General features: G+C 38.1%; 1 protein-coding gene across 1 annotated transcript in view; it reads left to right on the top strand.

Moving 5' to 3' along the window:
- Positions 1-20,666, top strand: part of ptprn2 (protein tyrosine phosphatase receptor type N2) — a 166,562-nt gene that overhangs the window by 127,299 nt on the left and 18,597 nt on the right. Inside the window, exons 13-14 of the mRNA XM_039655454.2 lie at positions 11,546-11,761; positions 15,111-15,323. Coding sequence (XP_039511388.2) covers positions 11,546-11,761; positions 15,111-15,323 — 429 coding nt within the window. The remainder of the gene's footprint in view (positions 1-11,545; positions 11,762-15,110; positions 15,324-20,666) is intronic.

The raw sequence follows: 20,666 nt of genomic DNA, 5'->3' as shown, positions 1-20,666 counted from the left end.
CCAACATAATAACTATGGCTAAAGGCCCTGAGAGTACAATGTTCCTAATGAAATCCATAACTCTTAAACTTTAAACAGGGAGCCTATCAGAAGTATTGATATGGGCATTAAGGGAATACTTTAATTGTTGGCCCTGGCCTGAGCAGCTCCAAGTAAGGTGGTCTGAACCTTGAGTCAGCATTTTCCACCAGATCAGCAGCAGTGTGGAACAGTAATTGTGCAGCTTAGAGGGTTTTTTATGACTCTGCATAAAGTAGTGAAATTTGTTGAATAGATGTTTTCACAGTGGTACCAGTCAATACCAAGATTTATAAGGATTGTCATTTGTTTCTTCAAGTCATGTGTCCAAATGTATCTTATGTGTATGCTGTGTTAAACAGCAGAAACAGCATCAAAATTTCTTTGGCATCCAACTCTCCATATTCCATGAAGTATTGTGTCGCCTCATGGTTTGATTTTCTTCATTGGTTTGCTTTTCAGTGTTATTTTGAAGCAAAGTCAGCTGTGTATGTGTTGTTGGGTTTTGATCATGCTGAGTCCGTATACACAAGATGACAAGCGTAGCATTTACCTTGATCGCTAGCTTGTTCATAGCTTTGAACCGCTTGGCATGGGTCTAGCTCTAGCCTAGATTCAGACAATGAGGGAGCTTATTTTAACAAGCTAATCTACGGAAAAGACTGCAGCGACATGGCCAACACATATCTCTCCCTAAATTAGTCCTTTAAGCCTTATATATGTATGAGACATAGCGAGCCAAATGTTAGCGCTCGCCAATTAGTACAGCAGTGTTCAGTGTGGATTAGAGGCGGGTTGTTTTTTTTCCCCCCCATCTTCTTCCCTCTCTTTCATCCATGAAGGGAATGTAGTTAATTCACTCCAAAATGCCCTGAAAATGTCACACAACATCCTGATGTTAGCTCTCAGTGGTGAAGTGAATTCATGTTCTAAACTTGCCAAAAATGCAAAGTGTTAAAATGCTCTGACAGACTGGATATTTATTAACCAAATGCTTGTTTTCTCAGTCTTTCACATAATGCTGAGTCAAATAGTTGATTGATTGGGCAGATTTTTCGTAAGGTGCATTCACAATTACCATTGTTTAGGTGGATATTTTGCACCAAAATTGGTTCATTTAAATAGGAATCTGAAGAATCTAGAAGTATCCCCATCTTCCAGTCATTTCGACGTCAGTGACTGATACTAGGGGTTATACTTGGTAGCCCACTTTGAGAAAAGGCCAAATAAAATTGGCGAATGGAATTTGCATGGGCCACTCCCCCAGACATACTATTAAAAGGAGCCGGCATGCATCTACTCATTCAGATTTGTTCTTCAGAGTTGCGACTAGTCTTGGAGGTTGCGACTAGTCAACTTTAATGCTTTGCCATGATGCTTTAAGCTTGACGTCAACTAGTTGCTGATAGAGTACCCAACAGGACAGGATATCTTTGAAGTCCACTTACACTCCGTTTACAACAGTTAAAATGACAAATAAATGCATACTCTAAAATGCATTTTAAACGATTACTGTAAGTTAATCGCCGTTCTAAACGCACATTCATAATCATCCAGTATAGCGCATACATGTATTGTCAACACTGTTCCGTGATTTATAAGTAAAATAGCTAGGAAAACTGAAAAGTTCTTGGTTAGCATATATTTTTTAGTAACTAAAACCCATAGCTTCACTATTAGTATAGTGAGTCGCTCCCAGATAGAATTAATTCACATGAAATCACTCTCTCACTAATGCATTCATATAAATGTAATCTTTACTGTGCTACTGTGCTTATCTGATTTAGAACTAGCAGTTTTCTGTGAGAACTATAACAATCCAAAGACATAAATAACAAAAAATAAAAGCTGTTATGTAGGAGAAATAGCCTTGTGGGCAGTGCTGTGCAGTGATCCGAAAGAGCAAGCTTCCTCTTAAAGAGCAAACACAGACAGAGAGCATCTTTTTAAATATACTTCTCTGCCTGTATGTCTCTGGGTGTGGCCAATATCGCTCATCCTGGGATTCCCACAATCTTTTTCTCATGTGTTTGGGTCACACACACGCTGAGACAGCGTTCATAGATGATTCATGTCCTCACTGCGAGAACATGACCATGGAAAATTTCTGATCACGACTCTGTTTTTTAAAAGGAGCCACCTCAGGTGCTCCTGTCACGGTCCTTCTGCAATGCTGCAAGGCTGTGGTGGCTAGCGTTTAGGGCGGTCTGAGGCAACATTGGGAGCTTTTCCTCTGGGTAAATCCCTATGGACCTCCAATTCCTCGACTTGCAAATTGCGCCCGGTGGAGATTTCGGATGAGTTCAGCATTGCGTCAAATGGCGCAGCTGATTTCTCATTTGGTGCTCTAGATGAGGATGAATTATCAAGTTTCATGCTGAGTTGGCAGCCATGCTTGCCCGGGCCACCGCGAACATTGGCCTGGAGTGGAATCCTGTCCCGAGTGTTCATAGCTGCATGGTTGGTTTCTGTACTCGGAGCCATTCACAGCTGCACTTGACCCCAGTGCCCATCTTTCCAGAAGTCCATGAAGTCCTGGTGAAGTTGTGGAGGGCATCTTTTACTGCCCAGTCCCACTTAGTAGGCTCTTCCATTCTCACTACCCTCAAAAGTGAGGCAGCCAAGGTGTTCATGGAGGTTCCTGCCCGCAAAATGCCACCACCCGTCCAGGGCCTGTAAGTTTAGTTCACTTCTAATGGCGAAGGCTTACAGTTCTGCTGGACAGGCTTCTGCTTTGCATGCCAAGGCCATCCTGCAGGTATACCAAGACCCTTAATGATTTGCTCTAGGGTAGTTCCGAGTTGGGGATTAATGCAGAAACTGTATTCAGCAACCACAAAGGTCCCGGCGCAGGCTCTCGGCCAGGGGATGTCCACTATGGTGGTCCAGGAGTGGTATCTATGTCCTGCCTCTGCACGGTTTTTCTGCCAATTTCAGGAAACCAAGTTCCCACATCCCATCTGCTCATTGCAGAGAGTGTCTGCCTGCAGCTGCCACACCTGCTCTGCAGCAGACCGAGCCTACTGTCCATCCACAACATCAAGCGAGCGCCAAAAGCTTGAATAAGGCTTCTAAGGATCCCTGAGATGGGCAACCTAGAAATGAGAGATGCTGCTCTTTCCCAGGAGGTGGTGAATGCACTGCTCCTTCCTGGTGGAGATTTTTTTGTTTTCTTTTTTCTTTTTGTTCCACCCCAGCCAAGAGGCTGCCCTTGCCCAATTAAGGGAAGTTGAGTTTTGCATCTCAACTATCTCAACGACTGGCTGATCCTAGCTTACTCTCAAGATGTGTCTACTACGTGCCCTGCATGTTAAACTTATGTTTTCCGCCAGTCACTGTACTTATAGAAGTTCCTCCTTCTTCTGGTAGGACCTACTGCAGAGACTTCTTTACATGTGTGGTACTTCCTGGTGGGTAAGTCCATGATGCATTCTCCACGTGTTAACCTCCCTTCAGACAGAATGTGATTTCCGTAATGTTCCTTTTCCACATGGAAAAAGGAACGCTTCCCCGGTGCTTTTTTTTTTGTCCGCACAATTGTGAATTAAAAAAAAGAGAGAAAAAAGGTCAGAAGACCTGCTGAAGCATCCTTTTCCCATGGTAAGTACTGTCTTCTTTGCCCCTGCATGCTACGAAGGACCACGAAAACCTCATGTTTTAGGATAACACGGTTTACCTGTTGTGACATTTTCCCTGGGGGACCCCGAGAGTCAGTCATCAACACCACATAAAAGTGACTGACAGAGGAATTTCTCAGTTATTATTGCAAACTCTGTTCCCTGATAAAGGGAATGAGATGTGGTGTCCTTCCTGCCACAGCACTGAACTTCCCACTGAAATGGCCGGGACACTGTCTTGGCTTTTCAGCACAAACGTTAATGAGTGGATGCAAGCCAGCGCCTTTTATATGTCCGGGGGAGTGACAATAATCGATTTGAAATGCTAAGAATCTAATTAAGGTATTCAATAGTGATTCAGTGCTTTAAAATAAATAAACATTAAATGACTACATGCACTAATTCGTGGAGACATTGTGCGTCGTCATTCGTGCCCTCACAGCTTCATGCTGCGGTCTTTACTGCCTTTCACTGGATTGTGGTCATGCTCCGTCCATAGCTCTCATTGACACGTTTTTGAGCAGTCCATGTTTGAGCTCTCTCTTGGACGGCCACTGCTCTTCAGATGAGTAGATGACAGCTCTCTATCAAGACAGCAATTGTCAAACCACCCAAGCCATTGATAAAGCTGCCAAGTCATGCGGTGTCACTACTGATAAAATAAAATGCTTTCATTGCATGGAAAAGTCACCATCTTTTTCTATATAAAATACCAAAGCTTTACAGAAAATGGGTCATTACCATTTACATTTTCAACCTTTCCTGAACAGTTGAGGTAAAACCCTGCTTATTCAAGGGCGCACATTTATTGCATGGATGAGCAAACACATAATTTATATTGTCTAAAATGCAAAGTTCCGGTGAATCATGAATGATAAATTAAATTTAACTTAATAACGTTAAACTGATTGTACAAATGAGACTGCACCTTTGCACTGTCACAGCTAACACTCTTACATGGCAACTTCATACAACATGGCATACAACTTGGATTGTATGAAAAGCTATAATTTTCATAGCTGTTTACTATTAAAACGATGGTTAAGTTTACGTTTGGATCGTATGCTTTTAATATGATTTCGCCATCTTGTACAAATTATGACTTCTTGTGAGATCAAGTTGGACTAGCCCAACTCCATTAAACAACAGCAAGTTGTCTTTTGTGTATTAATTAAATGCACAAACCTTGGTAATGATAGATATGAAATAATAGGAGTATACAATATGTCCTGTAATTTTTTGCACCTGAGACTAATACTGTAAAGCTGTAACATTTTCAAGCAACATCAAAAATCAATGATAAATAAATAGTTTGGTCACATTTTAACTATGTAGTGTTAGACATGTTAATGGGTTTGAAAGTTAAATGCATTAAACAAAGAAAAAGTATAAGAAAAGTGTGAATAAGCAGTTTTGTACATTTTCTCTGAATTGACCACCTATGTAAAGCCTACATTGCACTGTCAAGCATTTACAATTTAGACCAAGGGTTATACTTGAGGAAAGGTACAGACAGATGGCTCAGTCTGTGAGTATGGTTGGAGGCATGGTTTAGGCAGCCCGACTTCATCCTCTATCCAGATGCTTGTTTAACATCACTCTCCCCTTCTGCAATCTGTGATTTAGATTGATCAGAACAGTATTGTTTGTCAGTCACCACAGGACTCTTTACAGCCGCAAGGCGTGCAATGCTGTCTAGCACTGAGTGGCACTACATCTATGGTTCAGTTACAAGTTAGTGTTAATGTCCTTGTTGAAAAAGGATATTGCATTGTTGAGTGATATTAAATGTCTATAATGTCCATATATCATTAAGGTTTTAAGAAATCAGATATGGCAGTGAGGTTTTTAGTCATCCAGATTTTATTGTCTAAAAAATTACACAAATGGTTGATGCATCAGCGGTTGAAGCTGCAATAATAATTAAATGCATATTAGGACACAGATCCACCATTCTGGCACGAATTTATCATAGAAACATGACAAAATAGGCACATAGTCATAAAGTGGATACACAAAAAAAAATATTATGGAATAAATGTTAGTGTGGTTATCGAGCCATTCTGTGGTTTTGGGCTCGTTTGTTCATGTCGAAGATCATATTTTGTATACAAGTCATTCACTACAGCACGCCCATTCTTACAGAAAGAAAGGAAAATGAAGAGAGGTGAGGTTAAAGGTGGAAGTATGTCTGGCCGTTGCTCACGCTAAGGTGTGTTTATCTGATCTTGAGATTCTGGAATGGGTGAACCACTTTATTTGTTCCTCTCTCATTTCTGCCAACTCCAGCTGTCACGCTGTGGGACAAAGAGGGGTAAGCAGGGGACAACGGAGGGAGGAGTGCAGCTGAAACTAAAGATAAACCGAAGACCCCTTCACAGGCTCGTCATCTGCATTTGACGGGACCCCACCCCCAGTTCCTCCAGCACACACACAAATACAGCCACTTACACCTCACGGGCACATGTTGTATAGCTCTTACACACTCTCCCTCTGAGTGCTTGCATTGCTTTCTCTCTCTCTCTCTCTCTCTCTCTCTCTCTCTCTCTCTCTCTCTCTCTCTCTCTCTCTCTCTCTCTCTCTCTCTCTCTCTCTCTCTCTCTCTCTCTCTCTCTCTCTCTCTAACACACACAGAAACAGTCAAATCCCCCCCCCTCCCTCTCTATTCTCTTCGTTAGACTTGGTAATCCCTCTCTGCTTGCTGCAGCTGTTGCCCTCCTCAAACCCCACAATAGTCCCCCGAATTTTTTTTTAATAAATAACAAAATAAGTTCCTCTTTTTGCAGCTTTAGTCACTACTTCACCACATGGCCTCCATCTCACTGATCATGAAGTGTTTTCTTTGCCCTATTTTGTCTATCATCAAAATAGAATTGTATTATTTATTTAGCCTATTATTATGCGGTTATTTATATTTTTAGGCATCATTTTTGTTAAAGTATTATTTTAATACAATTATGTTACAAAATGCGAGGAAATAATTAGATATTTAGTTGAAGAGGCTATATGTAAATGCTCATGACAAATATTATCTAGTCTTAGTAGGCTATTGTGATCTGCATGTGTGTTACATTTTATTTTTCATTATTTAATATGCAAGGCGATATTTGAATTGTAATTGATTTATATTATTTGAAGTCAGTCCTAAAACGACGGGTCGATGGTCAGTGAAGCGCCCTTCTCTGTCTGGCTCGTACGATGTAGCCTAGTTGGCGGTGGGCGTTGCAACGTTAGTTAGTTTTGATAGCGATAACGGGTTAAAGACGTGGAAGAAAAAATAGGGAAAATCCAAGCGCGTGGAATTCAGCAGGCACAGAAATCCAGAATAGTTTAACAAATGAGTGACAAGCTCTCCGTCCATTCAAGCTGCCCTCTCTACCCCGCGCGCGCTGATTAGCGCCCCGCGAGCTGTGGGCAACATGTGGAGGCATCGCTATAGCAACCAGTGGATGTGACATGTGCTACAGACAGCGACTCGAGTCTCGCTGAATATAAGGAGGGGCTCCGTGAAAAAAAACCCGGCTTTTCAGGCGCACATGATCATTCAAAGGACAAGACAACCCACTGCAGCTTCTTATAAGTCTTTAGGAAATTTGTCGGCCGTTTTGGCTCGCCGTTTTCTCCCGCTCCCGTCTTTCTCTCTCAAACTCTTTTATTTATTTATTTTCTCCTCTTCTGTTTAACACTGTAAACAGTGACGGTCTATTGTTGAGGTGGACGCGGAGGTGAAAACTTTTCTTAGCTAGCGGGATTGCGAAAGGAAGCTGCAGTCGCCAAGCCGGACATCTGAAGGCGGAATAGGATCTTGAAACGCATCCGTAGCGCGCTGTCAGAAAATGGAACTAGGTAACTATCTATCTGGACTTGCACTTGTCTGTATGTCTGATGCACGTAATGGTCGGGTAAATTACTGTAACGATGCTGTGAACGCGCCATTAAGCGTCACCTAAAACTTATTGCGCATCCGGATGCATCTGGACTGATAATGAGAGTGACTGTTCTGCAAGACTTGCTACATGGCGGGGATAGGCTACATCATGGCACATTTCATCGTTTTTTTTTTTCATTTTAAACGGTTTTCTGCTGATAGAAGTGCGTGCATGCATAGTGTGCGATTTTATGGCCAAGACGGTTTGCAGATGTTATGTAATTGATATTGGTCGTGAGTCGATATAGAGTGGCGGTAAGCGCCGTGCAGGCTACAGTACAAACTGAAGCAACATTCTGTTAATTTTTTTTAGAGGGAGAAATCAGTGTTTAGCTAGTCGTTTTGTGGGAAATCGATCGCATTGAAAGCGGTGTGTTTCGTATGCATGGGTCTTCGCAAGTTGCATGACTCGGAGCCTAAATTAAATCATAATAAGAAAGATGCGTTAGGTAGATGGGTTTATAAATAAAGAAAAAAAACTTCTCTCACAATTTGGGATTATTTACAAGGACTAGTCATTATTTTATTTAGCTTATCTCTGATCATTATATTTTTAATAAATGTCCCATAAACGTGCTAAACAACGAAATGTGGGGCAATACTGTTTAATAGGCTACTTTAATGACAGATTGCAGTGCTCATAGATTCATTGTAGCTATACGTATTCAGCTTTAATGTCTGACGTGTTTAATGTTACCTAAATATTTTTTACACTGGCAATGTCTAATCTCTAATTGACATGGAAAGTTATAAGTGAAATGGTCAGTGAAATGTAACATATTTTTGAAGTCAAATGCATTATATATTCCCTGATATATACAAATTCATTTTGGATTATTTTTCCACTAGGATTCCACAACATGGGAACGCAATTTAGGCGATCTTCTTATAAATAGTCAAACAGAAATATTTTTCTTACTTAATACAAATTATGGTCTTGATTTTGATCATGATCTTGAGTCAATATAAAAAAATATAGAGAGAGGTAATAGAACTTGTATTACAAGTACAATGACTGTAAAACTGCATTTCATTTGTCCAATATCGTGTGCATGATGTTATTTTTAAAATAGATTTATTTTCAACATATTTTAAAGATACAGAGCTGGGATTGGAGTGGATAAATGTTTTTAAGGTTGAGTGATTATTGTGTGTAAAAGTGAAAGGATATCTGGGCGGCCCTTGTCTCAACCTTTCACCCGTCACAGTCTCCTCCACCCAACCCTTTCCTCAATGATTTAAATCAGCCAGAGCATCCCAAATCCATCTCCATTTTATCCATCCTCAAAAATACAAATCCTTCTATTTAACTTTGAGAGCAAAAAAAAAAAAACAAAAAAAACATACAATTGCTTAAAAAAAGTAACATTTCTGTAGATGAAATTTGTCTGGCCGTACATTGGGCAGTGGTCTTTGTGGTGTTCATTTTTATTTATTGTTTATTAGAACAGTAGGGATTCAAGTGTTATTTTGTATTGACAATGATTCACTGCTTTACAAATGTTGTTATTTTATCGCTCAATATAAACATTAAGACAAATATTTTGTCAGTTTGTTAAAGTTTCTGTCAAGAGATTGATTAGCTGAATCTGTGGATAAGCAATATCCGATGACCCTGGAAACACACCCATTAATTCAGGAACACATTTCATCCAGTAACATTTTTCTTATTTTTGCTTTTCTTTTTTTTTTCTTTTTTTTTATGTGATTTATGTTTAACTATTATATTATATACTATATTATATCATATAAACTCTAACAGTTTTTCTCATATATCTTATTTAGATTGAAACATTTGATTCTATTTTTTATTATATATATTTAAATGAGACATATTTTCACTGGAACCAATTTATGTAGAGAGACTTATATGCCCAAAATTCCTTGTTTTTAGTTCAGATGAGGTACTTTTTTAAGAGAAAGCTTGATTTTAACCTGTCTGTCTGTTTTTCAGTAGACTGAATCATAAATTTGCAAGTCCAATTTTATTCCCTACAGAAGAACAAAACCATAAAAGCATAAAGGATTCTGTCTCTCCCTCCCTTTCTTTCTTTTCCCCCTGTCTCTTTTTTCCTCGTTTTATTTTTTTTCTCTGCTTTTACGCAAAGTGCATCTTTGCAGGTTTTCTATTATGAGACCAGATGTGTTGCAGGAAAAAAAGATTTGACATTATTTTAGTTTAAATATTCTGCAGATTTTTCTTCAAAAGAGATTTCCACATTATGTTGAGTCTGCTTTGCATTTTTTCTGTCCTCATAATAAGAGAAGTTATGTCGTAGACAGGTTATTATTTTTCTAATAATTCCGCAATGACATTGATTTTTTTCTATTAATTTTTGTTTTCAGTCATATTGATTAATTGTATGTACCAACATAATATATTTATATTATGTATATGTATAATATTAATATATATATATAGGCAGGTGTGTGTGTGTACTGCATGAATATGCTTTAGGATTCATTTTGGTAGTCATCATAAATTTCATATACACTGTAACTTGCATTTAATTACCTCAGGACAACATTTTTCTTTTTTCTTTAATATCTTCTCCTATTTTTGATCCATTTTCCAGTCCCTTGCTCAACTGCCTAATGCATGTATTCTATTTAGTTATAATTAATTGTGGACATTATTTAGCCAAGCACAATTTTCTTTTCAGAGTCAGCTTTTCATGTTAGAGATCTTTTCATGTAATTCGATTGAGAGCGCTAAGCCTATAGAGGGATGGAGGGAAGTAGAGAGGGGGGTTTCTATTCCAGCTGAATGCGCCCTCCTCTCTACACACTCTCCATGCAACGTTTGATGGGTGGAAAGCAAACCATTTCTGCACCAACAAAAGCTCACAATCACAAAAAGTAGAAACTAATCCTTGGAAACTACTAAACCTCACATTTAGGTGCTAATATTTTCTGCAGAGTGTAGCCAGTGTATGGGAGATTTCAGTATGTGATTAAATGAGTGGCTTAGAGCTTGATTTGAATATTTTGTGCTTCATGAATTTGCATCCTGTTATACAAGGTGTAGTAGTCCTAAATGTTTTAATGCTTTAAGAAAACACAATACATCAATAACAAATATGAAGTAGTTTATCAGAATTCAGGAAACAGAAAATAGTCGTTGTTTCTAAAATACTGATCAGAAAATCAGTCATGGGATTGCAGCTCCCATGGCTCATAGTTTTATGATCAGTCAGTTGGTATGATAGCACTGAATGCGAATAGAGGCAGATTAAAAAAACTCTAAACCCCATTCTAAAGGCCTCAGTCTATTCAGCCTCACAAGGCATTTGGAAACAATACGCCGCCAATCCCCCAGCAGCTTAGCCCCGGCTGTCAGCCCTCCCCCCGAGGGGCTAACAAGCCTGACAACCCCCTCTACAGTGGAACGTTAGCGGGGCTCGGACCTTTTAGGTACTCCCCCTCAGCTTAGCCCCTTTTCCATTTTATTAACTTGGAGGTCTGAGCCAATTCCCCCATCCTGACCAAACCCAAGACTTGGAGGCTAATTAGCAACAAGCTGGTACAGTGAGGACCGACCCTAATTGCTCTGTGGTGGTATGCTTTAACTTGCCAAAGCAAGAGTGGAGCAGGCCTTCACTTCCCAAGTGTGGGCTTGAGGTGTTTGTACGTCAATGTGTACAACAAGTAATAATTAAAAGCAGTAAGTGTCTTGCCACACTAATTTGATATCAAAACACCATTGGACACTCTTATCCTGTGACCAGTTGAGAGTAGAGTATTAAAATAAAGAGTAGCATTCTGAAATATCATTACGATTCAAAGTTAATTTTTCTATTTGAATACGTTTTAAAATGTCATTTATTCCTGTAGTTTTCAGTGTCACACGATCATTCAGAAATCATTCTAAATGCTGATTTGATGCTCTTATCTTTATTGCTGAAAACAGTTGCACTGCTTAATAATATTTCAATCGACGATTTGCATCAACGTTTCTCTCTCTTGTCTGTTCTAATTTCAGAGGGGCAAACTGAACCACATCCCCCTGGTCAAACACAGTCGAGTGGAGCCAGGCAACTTTTTGATTCTGGTGGTGGTCTCCTTGGTTTTTATTGTCATGGTGTTGGCGATGTCAGGGACTCTGAACTGCTTGCGCCACCGCTCCCACCATAAACTGAAGGAGAAGCTCACTGGTTTGGGAAATGACACAGGCCACGATGCCACGGCAGCCTATCAGGTAGGATCAGGCCAATTATTTCAGCCAATCATGTTTTCTCTGACATCCATCAGTACATATTAACATGAATAAGCATTCCTGTTTTTAAAAGAAACTAAGCAAGTTGTCCTCGACCAAGGTTATTATTTCCACATCCAATCCAACAAACCAACCCTTCCAGAGTAACACTGTCCATATTTGCGATCATCACCAGGTGTAATGAAGGTTTTGAATTGTTACGAAATTATTGTAGCTCATTAACAAAAAGACAATGGAGTTCATTTAAAGCTTTTTTCCTTAATTGTGACCCATTGGAGCAGGCGCAGATGTTCTTGCACGACAGCGGTGTTTAATATGAATCCTAATTGAGGCAGAGCCCTTTTTAGCAGAGGGAAATGAGTTTGTTGTCTGACCTTTCTTTCACGGCTCCTGGAGGGAGGGCTTGCGGTGAAGGCTTATTGATTTTGTGTTGGGCTCAGCTGTACTCAATGAGACTGGATCGCAGGGTGCAAGCGCTTGGCTTCCTCCCCCGCCTTCAATATTTAATAAACCTCTCACACTTTGTCGAGAAGTCCCTTCCATAAACGTTGGCCCTATCAGTGAGGCAAAATAACCTGTTATTCTCAATATTATCATGATGCAGTGTCATACATTATGTTCTGTGACACCCTTGCTTTGTTTTCATATCAGCTTTTAATGACTTTGTATTGATTTTAATTTGTGTGTAATGTTGTCGCATGGTGGTATAGTGAGAGTGCTTTCAGCCTCATAGATCTGCGTTTTTTTTTGTGTTTTTTTTTAAGTGAATAAGATTAAAGGCGTAGACACGGCTCGTACTGTGTAGTTGTAAGGGATTTCCCAACTGCTGTAGCTGGATTGAATGCAGTCTTGTGCACAGGGACTCTTACAGTGAAACATGCAATTAGAATCAGTTCTGCCGCAATGATTCTGGAGCAGATCAAAGCACAGACACACACCACCATCACCACTGCCACCCACCTACTCTCACACACACTTTTCTTCATCAAACACTTGCATATTCACATTTGCTTGTTCTTCCTGTTAATAACTTATTATTCAATAAGTTTCTTGTTCTTAAAACGTTAATCTGAATCTTGCTTATACTATTATTGCCAAAATGTGGAAAAGGTCAAAGTGTTATGAGATCAAGTGTAGTTTTCAGTGCTTTCGGTGTTCTTTAAATACAGTTCATGGTCCTCTTTATATCCCTCACATTCTAACCATATTTGTAAAAATTCAATATCTTACATGTAATACTTACATTAAAGTACGTTTTGTTACCATGCACTCTTTATAAAAGATTTACATTTTGTTCATTTGATTTTGTCGACATTAAAAGGTTGTTGTTGCTTACATTAACGGCTTTTTTTTTTACTTTAAGAATAGTGATTTTTTTTTCAAAGAATTAGACAATAAAGGATCACATTTTTTTTTTTTTGATTGAGTTATAAGACTGGGGGGACACTTTAGATAAATATGGTTGCTAAATTATTAAATGCAAATGTAATTAATTGGGCTTGGTTGATTGATTAACCGAAGAAAATGTATGCATTGATTTGTGCTGTCTGAAATGAGCATGATTTATCAGGAAGTGGGTGCTGTTTTAACAGTTTTTTTTTTTTTTCTCCAGTATTTCATTTTGAGTGAGATTGACTCATGGTAGACATGATCAGACCAGGTATTACTTTTAAGGGTGAACTCCATCCTCTAGTCTGTGGCTCATTTTAGAGCTTTGTGGCCTCTGTTTAGCCCCCACCACCTTCCCTCCTGGTTTCTCTCACTGGGGAGCTCCATTAGTGAGACACACTAAACTTCCACCTCCAACCCCCACACTCCCTCACCGACCCTCCTGTCAGCCTCACTCTGCTGTCTATCTTTTTATATGTATCTGGGTGCTTTTTTAACTGTTGGTCATTTGACGGGGTCATACTGTTGCCACTGCTTCAGAAAGTAATTGTCTGTGTCTGTTTAACCTTTGAGTAAATAAAATGCAAAAGCAAGGGGCTTTACTCAATAAAATTAGAGCTTTTGAATGCTTTTAAAATTGCTTTAAAATGTTACAAAATGCTGTTGTTTTATACAAAACCTAAATGGTAATTGCCTGAAAAATGCCTGAACGCTTTCTTGTAAATTGTTTTAAACATTGTAAGGTGCTTGTAGTCAAAATAGTTTTTTTTTAACGGTGTTGAAAACTATGTAAGTCATTTCAATAACTTCCGTCCCCTTCCCGTTTTAAAATCCCTCCCCCTAAAGATCCATTCTGATTTCAACTTAGACAAATTCATGCAATGACTGACAGACAGAGAGTTCAGAAGTCTTCTGATTGACTAAACAATAGCATCCCACTACCAAATTCATTATTTCTATTAACAGATATCTCTCCTATTTCAGTAAAATCTGTCAGGTAGGACAGACATTTTCTGAACGCTGTTCCATAAATAATTGCTTGCACCAATTATATGTTGAGCTTAGAAGGGATATAATGACACATGATGTGAGAGAGCTTTTACATCGAAGCATTCATCTGATATCCTCGTAGAGTCACTGATCCTTTGGAAGGTGGTTTGGAAAATCTGCTTCTTTGTTTGATTTCAATGAAGTGACAAATGGTAGTTAATAGCTTGGAGTTATAATTCCACAATGACGTGAGTGACTGATATGTAGCTGTTAAGGGGAAAGGGAAGACCTGTGTATATGATGTAGAAGTGTTTGCTGGTTGGTTGACAAATACAGAAGCTTTATCCTAAGACAGAGAGAGCACGCTGGATTTTCAATTCAGTTTTACTGGTTTTGTAAATAGATTGTTGCTTTTGATGGCTTGTGTATGTTAATTTGTTGCTTTTAATGGCTTTTTATGAACAATTTGCCAACACTACTCCAACTATATATATTCAAGGTATGACTTGTCACAAACTGTCATATTGTATGCAAATCTTATGCATGATTATGGTTTACATATATAAACCTTATCAGTGAACCTTGTGTTTAAAAATGTAATAATAGTAATTATTTGCTCCATTGGTGAGTTTATGCAGCTGATAGATTTCATCTTGTAGAGCAGGCAATGACATAATATTGTTGGCTGTATCCTGAACCCACTCTGGGATGCAAAGTGGAGATAAATGAAATATGTTCCAGAGTCCTGATGCAGAATACATACATACATATATATAGAATATATACTTTATATATATGTATGTATAATCATTATAAAATTCTAAGCTTAGTAACCAGTGCTTTGATGCTGTATTTTGTGTGATTGTTCATTTTACTCTTAAGAAGCGCTTTATGAGTTGCCCCAGATAATGTCTCCACAGATAAGACTAATTTTTGTCCACTTTCTCGATAGGATCTATGTCGCCAACGCATGGCGGTGCAGACATCAGAGCGCGGAGAGCGATCAGAAGTGTTCCACCCATCGCACACGTCACGCATTAACAGCGTGTCCTCACAGTTCAGTGACGGAGCGATGCAGAGTCCCTCCGCCCGCAGCAGCACATCCTCCTGGAGTGAAGAGCCCACCCAAACCAACATGGACATCTCCACTGGACACATGATATTGGTAAACAGTTTAATATATGCACATCAAAACAGGACACAGTCATTTAAACATAATACTGTACCTTGTACTCTTCACGCTCTTCATACAGAGCCTGTGTCATTGCAGTCATAGGCACGATGAGCATAAATACATTCCAAACATGTGTTTCTCCTTCTGTCTCTCTTTCCTTGTTTTTCCTTCACCTTTGTCTCACATCATTCTCATATGTTATACTTGTGGGTTTGTTTTGGCTCTGAAAAGAACTACAGGGCCCCATGGTCTCTGGCTTTTCTGACACAATGGATTGTTTTAATTTCGTCCCAACTTTTGTTTTATTCATCTCAGCACAGCTTCGACAGGAAAGACTGATAGGTGCCTGGTAGCGTTGTGTTCATTACCGAGCAGAGAATCTATCATACATCCAACAGTGGAGCAAAAGACAGCCACTGAGTTGATTGATTTAGCGTATTGTGTTTTTCTGTAATGGATGGCCCTTATTGAGATGAATTTTTTTTTCAACAGCTAATACAAATATGTGCCTTGTTTGGAAGAGATGCATTTGCTAAAGTGTGCACCTACAAAGCTATTGGTAATTATTTAATTTATTTAGCTGGTTTAAAGCAACTTGGACCATGTACTTTTAGATAATTATACAGTATATAAGTCTTTGAGATTTTTATTTTTTTATTTAATACAACCCTAGAAACTATTTATGCAGTCACATTGCCAGTATGGTGTATAAGTGCACATTGCACTCTAAACAGTGAAAAAATGCTTTAAAATGCTATGGTCGACTGATATATCGCAGATATTTTGCATTTTTTAATTATCGCCATCAGCCAATGCATTTTTCTTTTTGGCATTTAAGTGAAATGTGTCTTTTATTTTGACAGCGCAATAACTTGAATTTGACAGTGCAGAGAACACCCACACCTGAGCACAGACACGTGTTAACTCCCATCCTGAGTCTTCGTTTGTTTCGTTATTAATACATTATTAGACAGAAATTTAAAAAAAGTAAATGGAATATGAAAAAAGTCTTAAATAGCTAATAAAAAATATATTAAGTGATTACTCCCTTTTTAGTAATGTTAAATATTTCTTTATTTGTAAAAAGACACAAAAAAACAATCAGAATCAAGAAGTTCCTATTTAAAGTCAATCAATTTATTTTACATGTTCAAAGTTCAAATTATTTTTTCAGATTAAAATATTTTCATATGTATTTTTAATTTAATAAATATTATGTAAAATAAACACATTTTTAACTGTCAGATGTTATTTACTATCTGTATTTAATTAAATAGTATGATTATATATCAGCTTTATATTCAATATCAATGAAAAAAATCCATATTGGTCGATGTGCTACAGAAGATCTCAAAATCACTCTCTGACTGCAATACCAGCTACTGCAATGTATCCGAGTTTACCGCTTGTACACTATCCATCTCTCAATGGATGCAATCAAAGATGGGTTATGAAATAATAACTATTCTGATAGCGTAATCTCTCAGTATGTCAGGTTGCTGTAAGGCATCTTTTTCATCCCTCCTCAGGTAGGACCAAAACAATAGAATGCATTATCCACAGCCCAGCTTCATATGGTGCTGTTGAGCATTATAATGGCCCCTGTTCTGGTATCATATTTTGACTGACAATCCTACTGCTTTGTTTTTTTAGTTTTTTTTTTTGGTTTTGGTTTAATATTTGCTGTATATTTGGTTCCATGTTTATTTGATCTATATAACTGCATTTTGTCCTTTGAAGACATCACACGGTCTTTTACATAGTTTTCATCACATGAAAAGCCATTAATACATTTAAATACATTATTACAGATGTTGTTTCTGTACATAAAATGGGTACATGTCTTTGTATCCATACAATGTGAGGCTCAAATCATATTTTATGACACATCATTGCTTTAAGAGTCTGAGATCTTGCCCAGATACAGGGTATCTGACCAATTATAGCTGCTGCAAGATCATGAAGAACTAATTCAGAACCTCGGACAGCGCCAGAGTTCACTGCTGTTGCTCCACTGCACTTTGTATTTATTATTCATTCTTGAAACATGCACATAGTGAAAGATGATGGGAGAGAGATACACAAGTTTTTTCTGTTTTTTTTTTTTTTTTTGGGGGGGGGGGGGGGGAGAGCAACAATTATTTGTTGTGTTTGTTTGTGTGTGTGTGTGTGTTTGTGTTTATGTGTGTGTTAATTTTAAAGCTAGTAATAGCATGCAGTATTTATTTATTGACATTCCTTACAGAAGATATGGACTATTCTGTGTGAAAGGATAGAAAATGGTCAGCTGTCTGTCAGGGAGAAGTACCTCAGTGACTAAATGGTTGGCTAGTTGCCAAATCCCTCTGTCTCTGATTAAATCATGCATCATCTTGCTAATAGAGGTGGTATTAGAGAAGGCAAATAGAGAGAGTTACTGTTTCATACGGTCACAGAAACACGCACACATAGGGCAGATGCTCCATCAACCATCTGTAACATAAGAAAAACTAAGGGGGAAAAATGAAAACCTTTTGTCTAGAAGGTCAGATGTACAGTATGTTCGAGAAGAGCAAATTGTCCTCATAACAGCCATATGTGGCCACAAACAGTTGGCGTTCATCCGCTCATGGCACTCAGGCAGAACTGGAGAAGTAAACTGATTGCTGGGTAATTTGTTTCTCTTGTGATATATAGCTTGAAGGATGAGAACATTTTCATGGTTTATGCTGGTAATATGGCAGTGGTTTTGTGGAAATGTGCTTTGCTTTTAGATACTAATTGAGATCATGACTTAGAATGTTTATTGTGTGTGGGATTTTTAATTATTAATTTAATTATTTCCATGTATACGCTACTTTTCAAAAGTTTGTGGTCAGTAAGATTTAAAATTGTTGAAATAATACATTAAATGATGCTTTAAAGGGGTCATGAATTGAGAAATAACATTTTCCTTGATCTTTTGATGTATAAGAGGTCATTTTACAAAAGAAATATCGTAGATCAAAACTTATCTAGATACTTATTCTGGATCTCGTTAGTCCAGAAACAGCTTTTATTGAAACCAAGCTCAGAAAATGACACCATTTGGATTTTGTCACATTATAACGTAATAGTGCAATGAAAGACTGCATCTGCTAAAAAAAAAAAATCAACATCTACTTCTACATCATTGCCTCTTTAGCCCAGCCCACCGAATCACGTATGTCATGTAGTAGTAAATACGAGACAGAGGCAGCCAGACACAGGATTACTTCAGCAACAAAACGATAATGATGGAAAAGTGGCATTGCAGAAAGTGCCTGGGTTTCCCCATACTGCCTTTGCGCAGCGTGATTTTATTCACACTGCTAGGCAGTCCAGATTTTCACCTTAGCGAGGGGACCAATCACAGAACGGGGAGGGAGCAGCAAGACGATGATGTGGCATCTACGTGATACAACGAAGCAGTTTGTTTATACCTATGGATCAAACATGGCAGCAGACGCGAAGTTACCTTTCGATTCAGCCTTAGATAATTGTACAGAGTTTAGAACGCAAATAAATCTCTGACCCATGTCTTCTTCCTCATCTAATTTCTGACGCTCTACATATGTCATCTAGTATAACTGAAACGATTTGCTATGAGCTACGTAGAATTGAGACCATGTCTCAATGTCAATGGGACGTGGTCTGAAGTTCGCGAGTCTAGTTCTACACCGGCTTTTCAGAGAAACTGAAAATAAAATATGATGCAGTGCTGACTACTTTGGATCCTACAGTAATGTCGCAATACACAAGCCTGAGTGTCACTATTGCTACAACAGTGCGACAACATCAGTGCGACAAACAATGGTTCATTAATCTGTTTATATGAAACACTGTCATCCACTATCATCCTTTGTCAATTATAACTGTGGTAACTTAAAATGTATTTACCACAAACAACCAAGACTTATAAAGCATATGTAATACGCATAAATATTTCATATTGTTTGGCAAGAATTTTTCGAAACAAAGCATGTGTAACGGGAGCATGTTGAACATTATTTTAATATGCAAAACTGTGATCCAATCATAACACTGGGCGTTTACGTGACATGCCTATCAAAACTGAGTGATTGAAAGAGAGGGTCAAAATAGGATAGAAAATAGCTGGAAATTAGGATGTTTTTTGATGTAAAAATATTGATAACATTACCATTAATTGGACTTCAGAGAACATTAGAAAATAAAAAGAATGTTCATGACTTCTTTATATGTGAAATAAATGCTATGTTTTTGATCTTTTATTAATCATCAAAGAATCTATCACAAACATATTGAGGCACAACTGTTTTCAACATTAATAATAAATAGAAATGTTTCTTGAGCACAAAAGCATTAGAATGATTTCTGAAAGATCATGTGATTGGAATAATAGATGCAGAAATTTCAGGAATTTGCAGGAATTTTTGCCATCAAAGGAATTAATTGTTTTTTACTGTATTTTTGATCAAATAAAAGCAGCCTAGGCAAGCATAAGAGTCTTTTCACAAAAAACAAAAAAACAAAAAAAAAACAAAAAAAAAAAAGCAAAGAAACAAAAAAACCTTGCAAATCGTATGTATGTTATGGACAATCATATTTAAAATGATAATACTTAAATTATAATACTTTGATGACAATGGTTTTTATGTCCTTAGACAAAAGAAAAGCCTTCTGACACTTAGACTTTCTTGGGCACTGGCCACATTTTTCTCCTCTTTGAGTTAATCTTATTACAGTGGCATTTAATCAAAGTCTTTTCTCCTTCACCAAATCATGAATTCCATATGAACCATAATGTCTTCTATTAAGCGACCTGTCACACGGTTTATCATCTCTTAAAACAAGGTCTCTCTCTCTCACACACACACAAGCCCATTGTTCAGAGGAGTGCAATATTCAAACAAGAAATAAAATCTATGAGAATGTTGATATAGCCATGATATTGGTATACGTAAAGACATTGAAGTTCTATGAAGTCCATTTAAAAAATATATTTTAAATGCCACTTTTGGCATGCAGAAACATTTCTGCTTGTGTTGAAGCCCTGTGAAATTATGGATTGCTGTCTGTGTGCGGGGCCAAGAGGATTCTTGACATTAGGTTATGAGTGTGTAATTTGTTTTCACAAAATAAACAAACATTCACATGCCCACATGCACAAGGTAAACTCCTTCTGGTTGGTTAACAATAGGCGGCCAGAAATAAGCAGCCAAAAAACAAGACACCAACCGCCAAACAACACTTACGCTCTTACACTCTGGCCAGAGACACAGTCCTCTGAGCTCTCTGTCTCTCTCTCTCTCTCACTCTCTCTCTCCCTCCTTTGTCTCAGTTGAATTCAATTTG

This window comes from Pimephales promelas, chromosome 1 (assembly GCF_988280905.1).
Source record: "Pimephales promelas chromosome 1, fPimPro1.hap1.1, whole genome shotgun sequence".
Classification (NCBI taxonomy): domain Eukaryota; kingdom Metazoa; phylum Chordata; class Actinopteri; order Cypriniformes; family Leuciscidae; genus Pimephales; species Pimephales promelas.
Note: the sequence above shows the minus strand (reverse complement) of the source record. Positions and strands in the feature narration are given on the sequence as shown.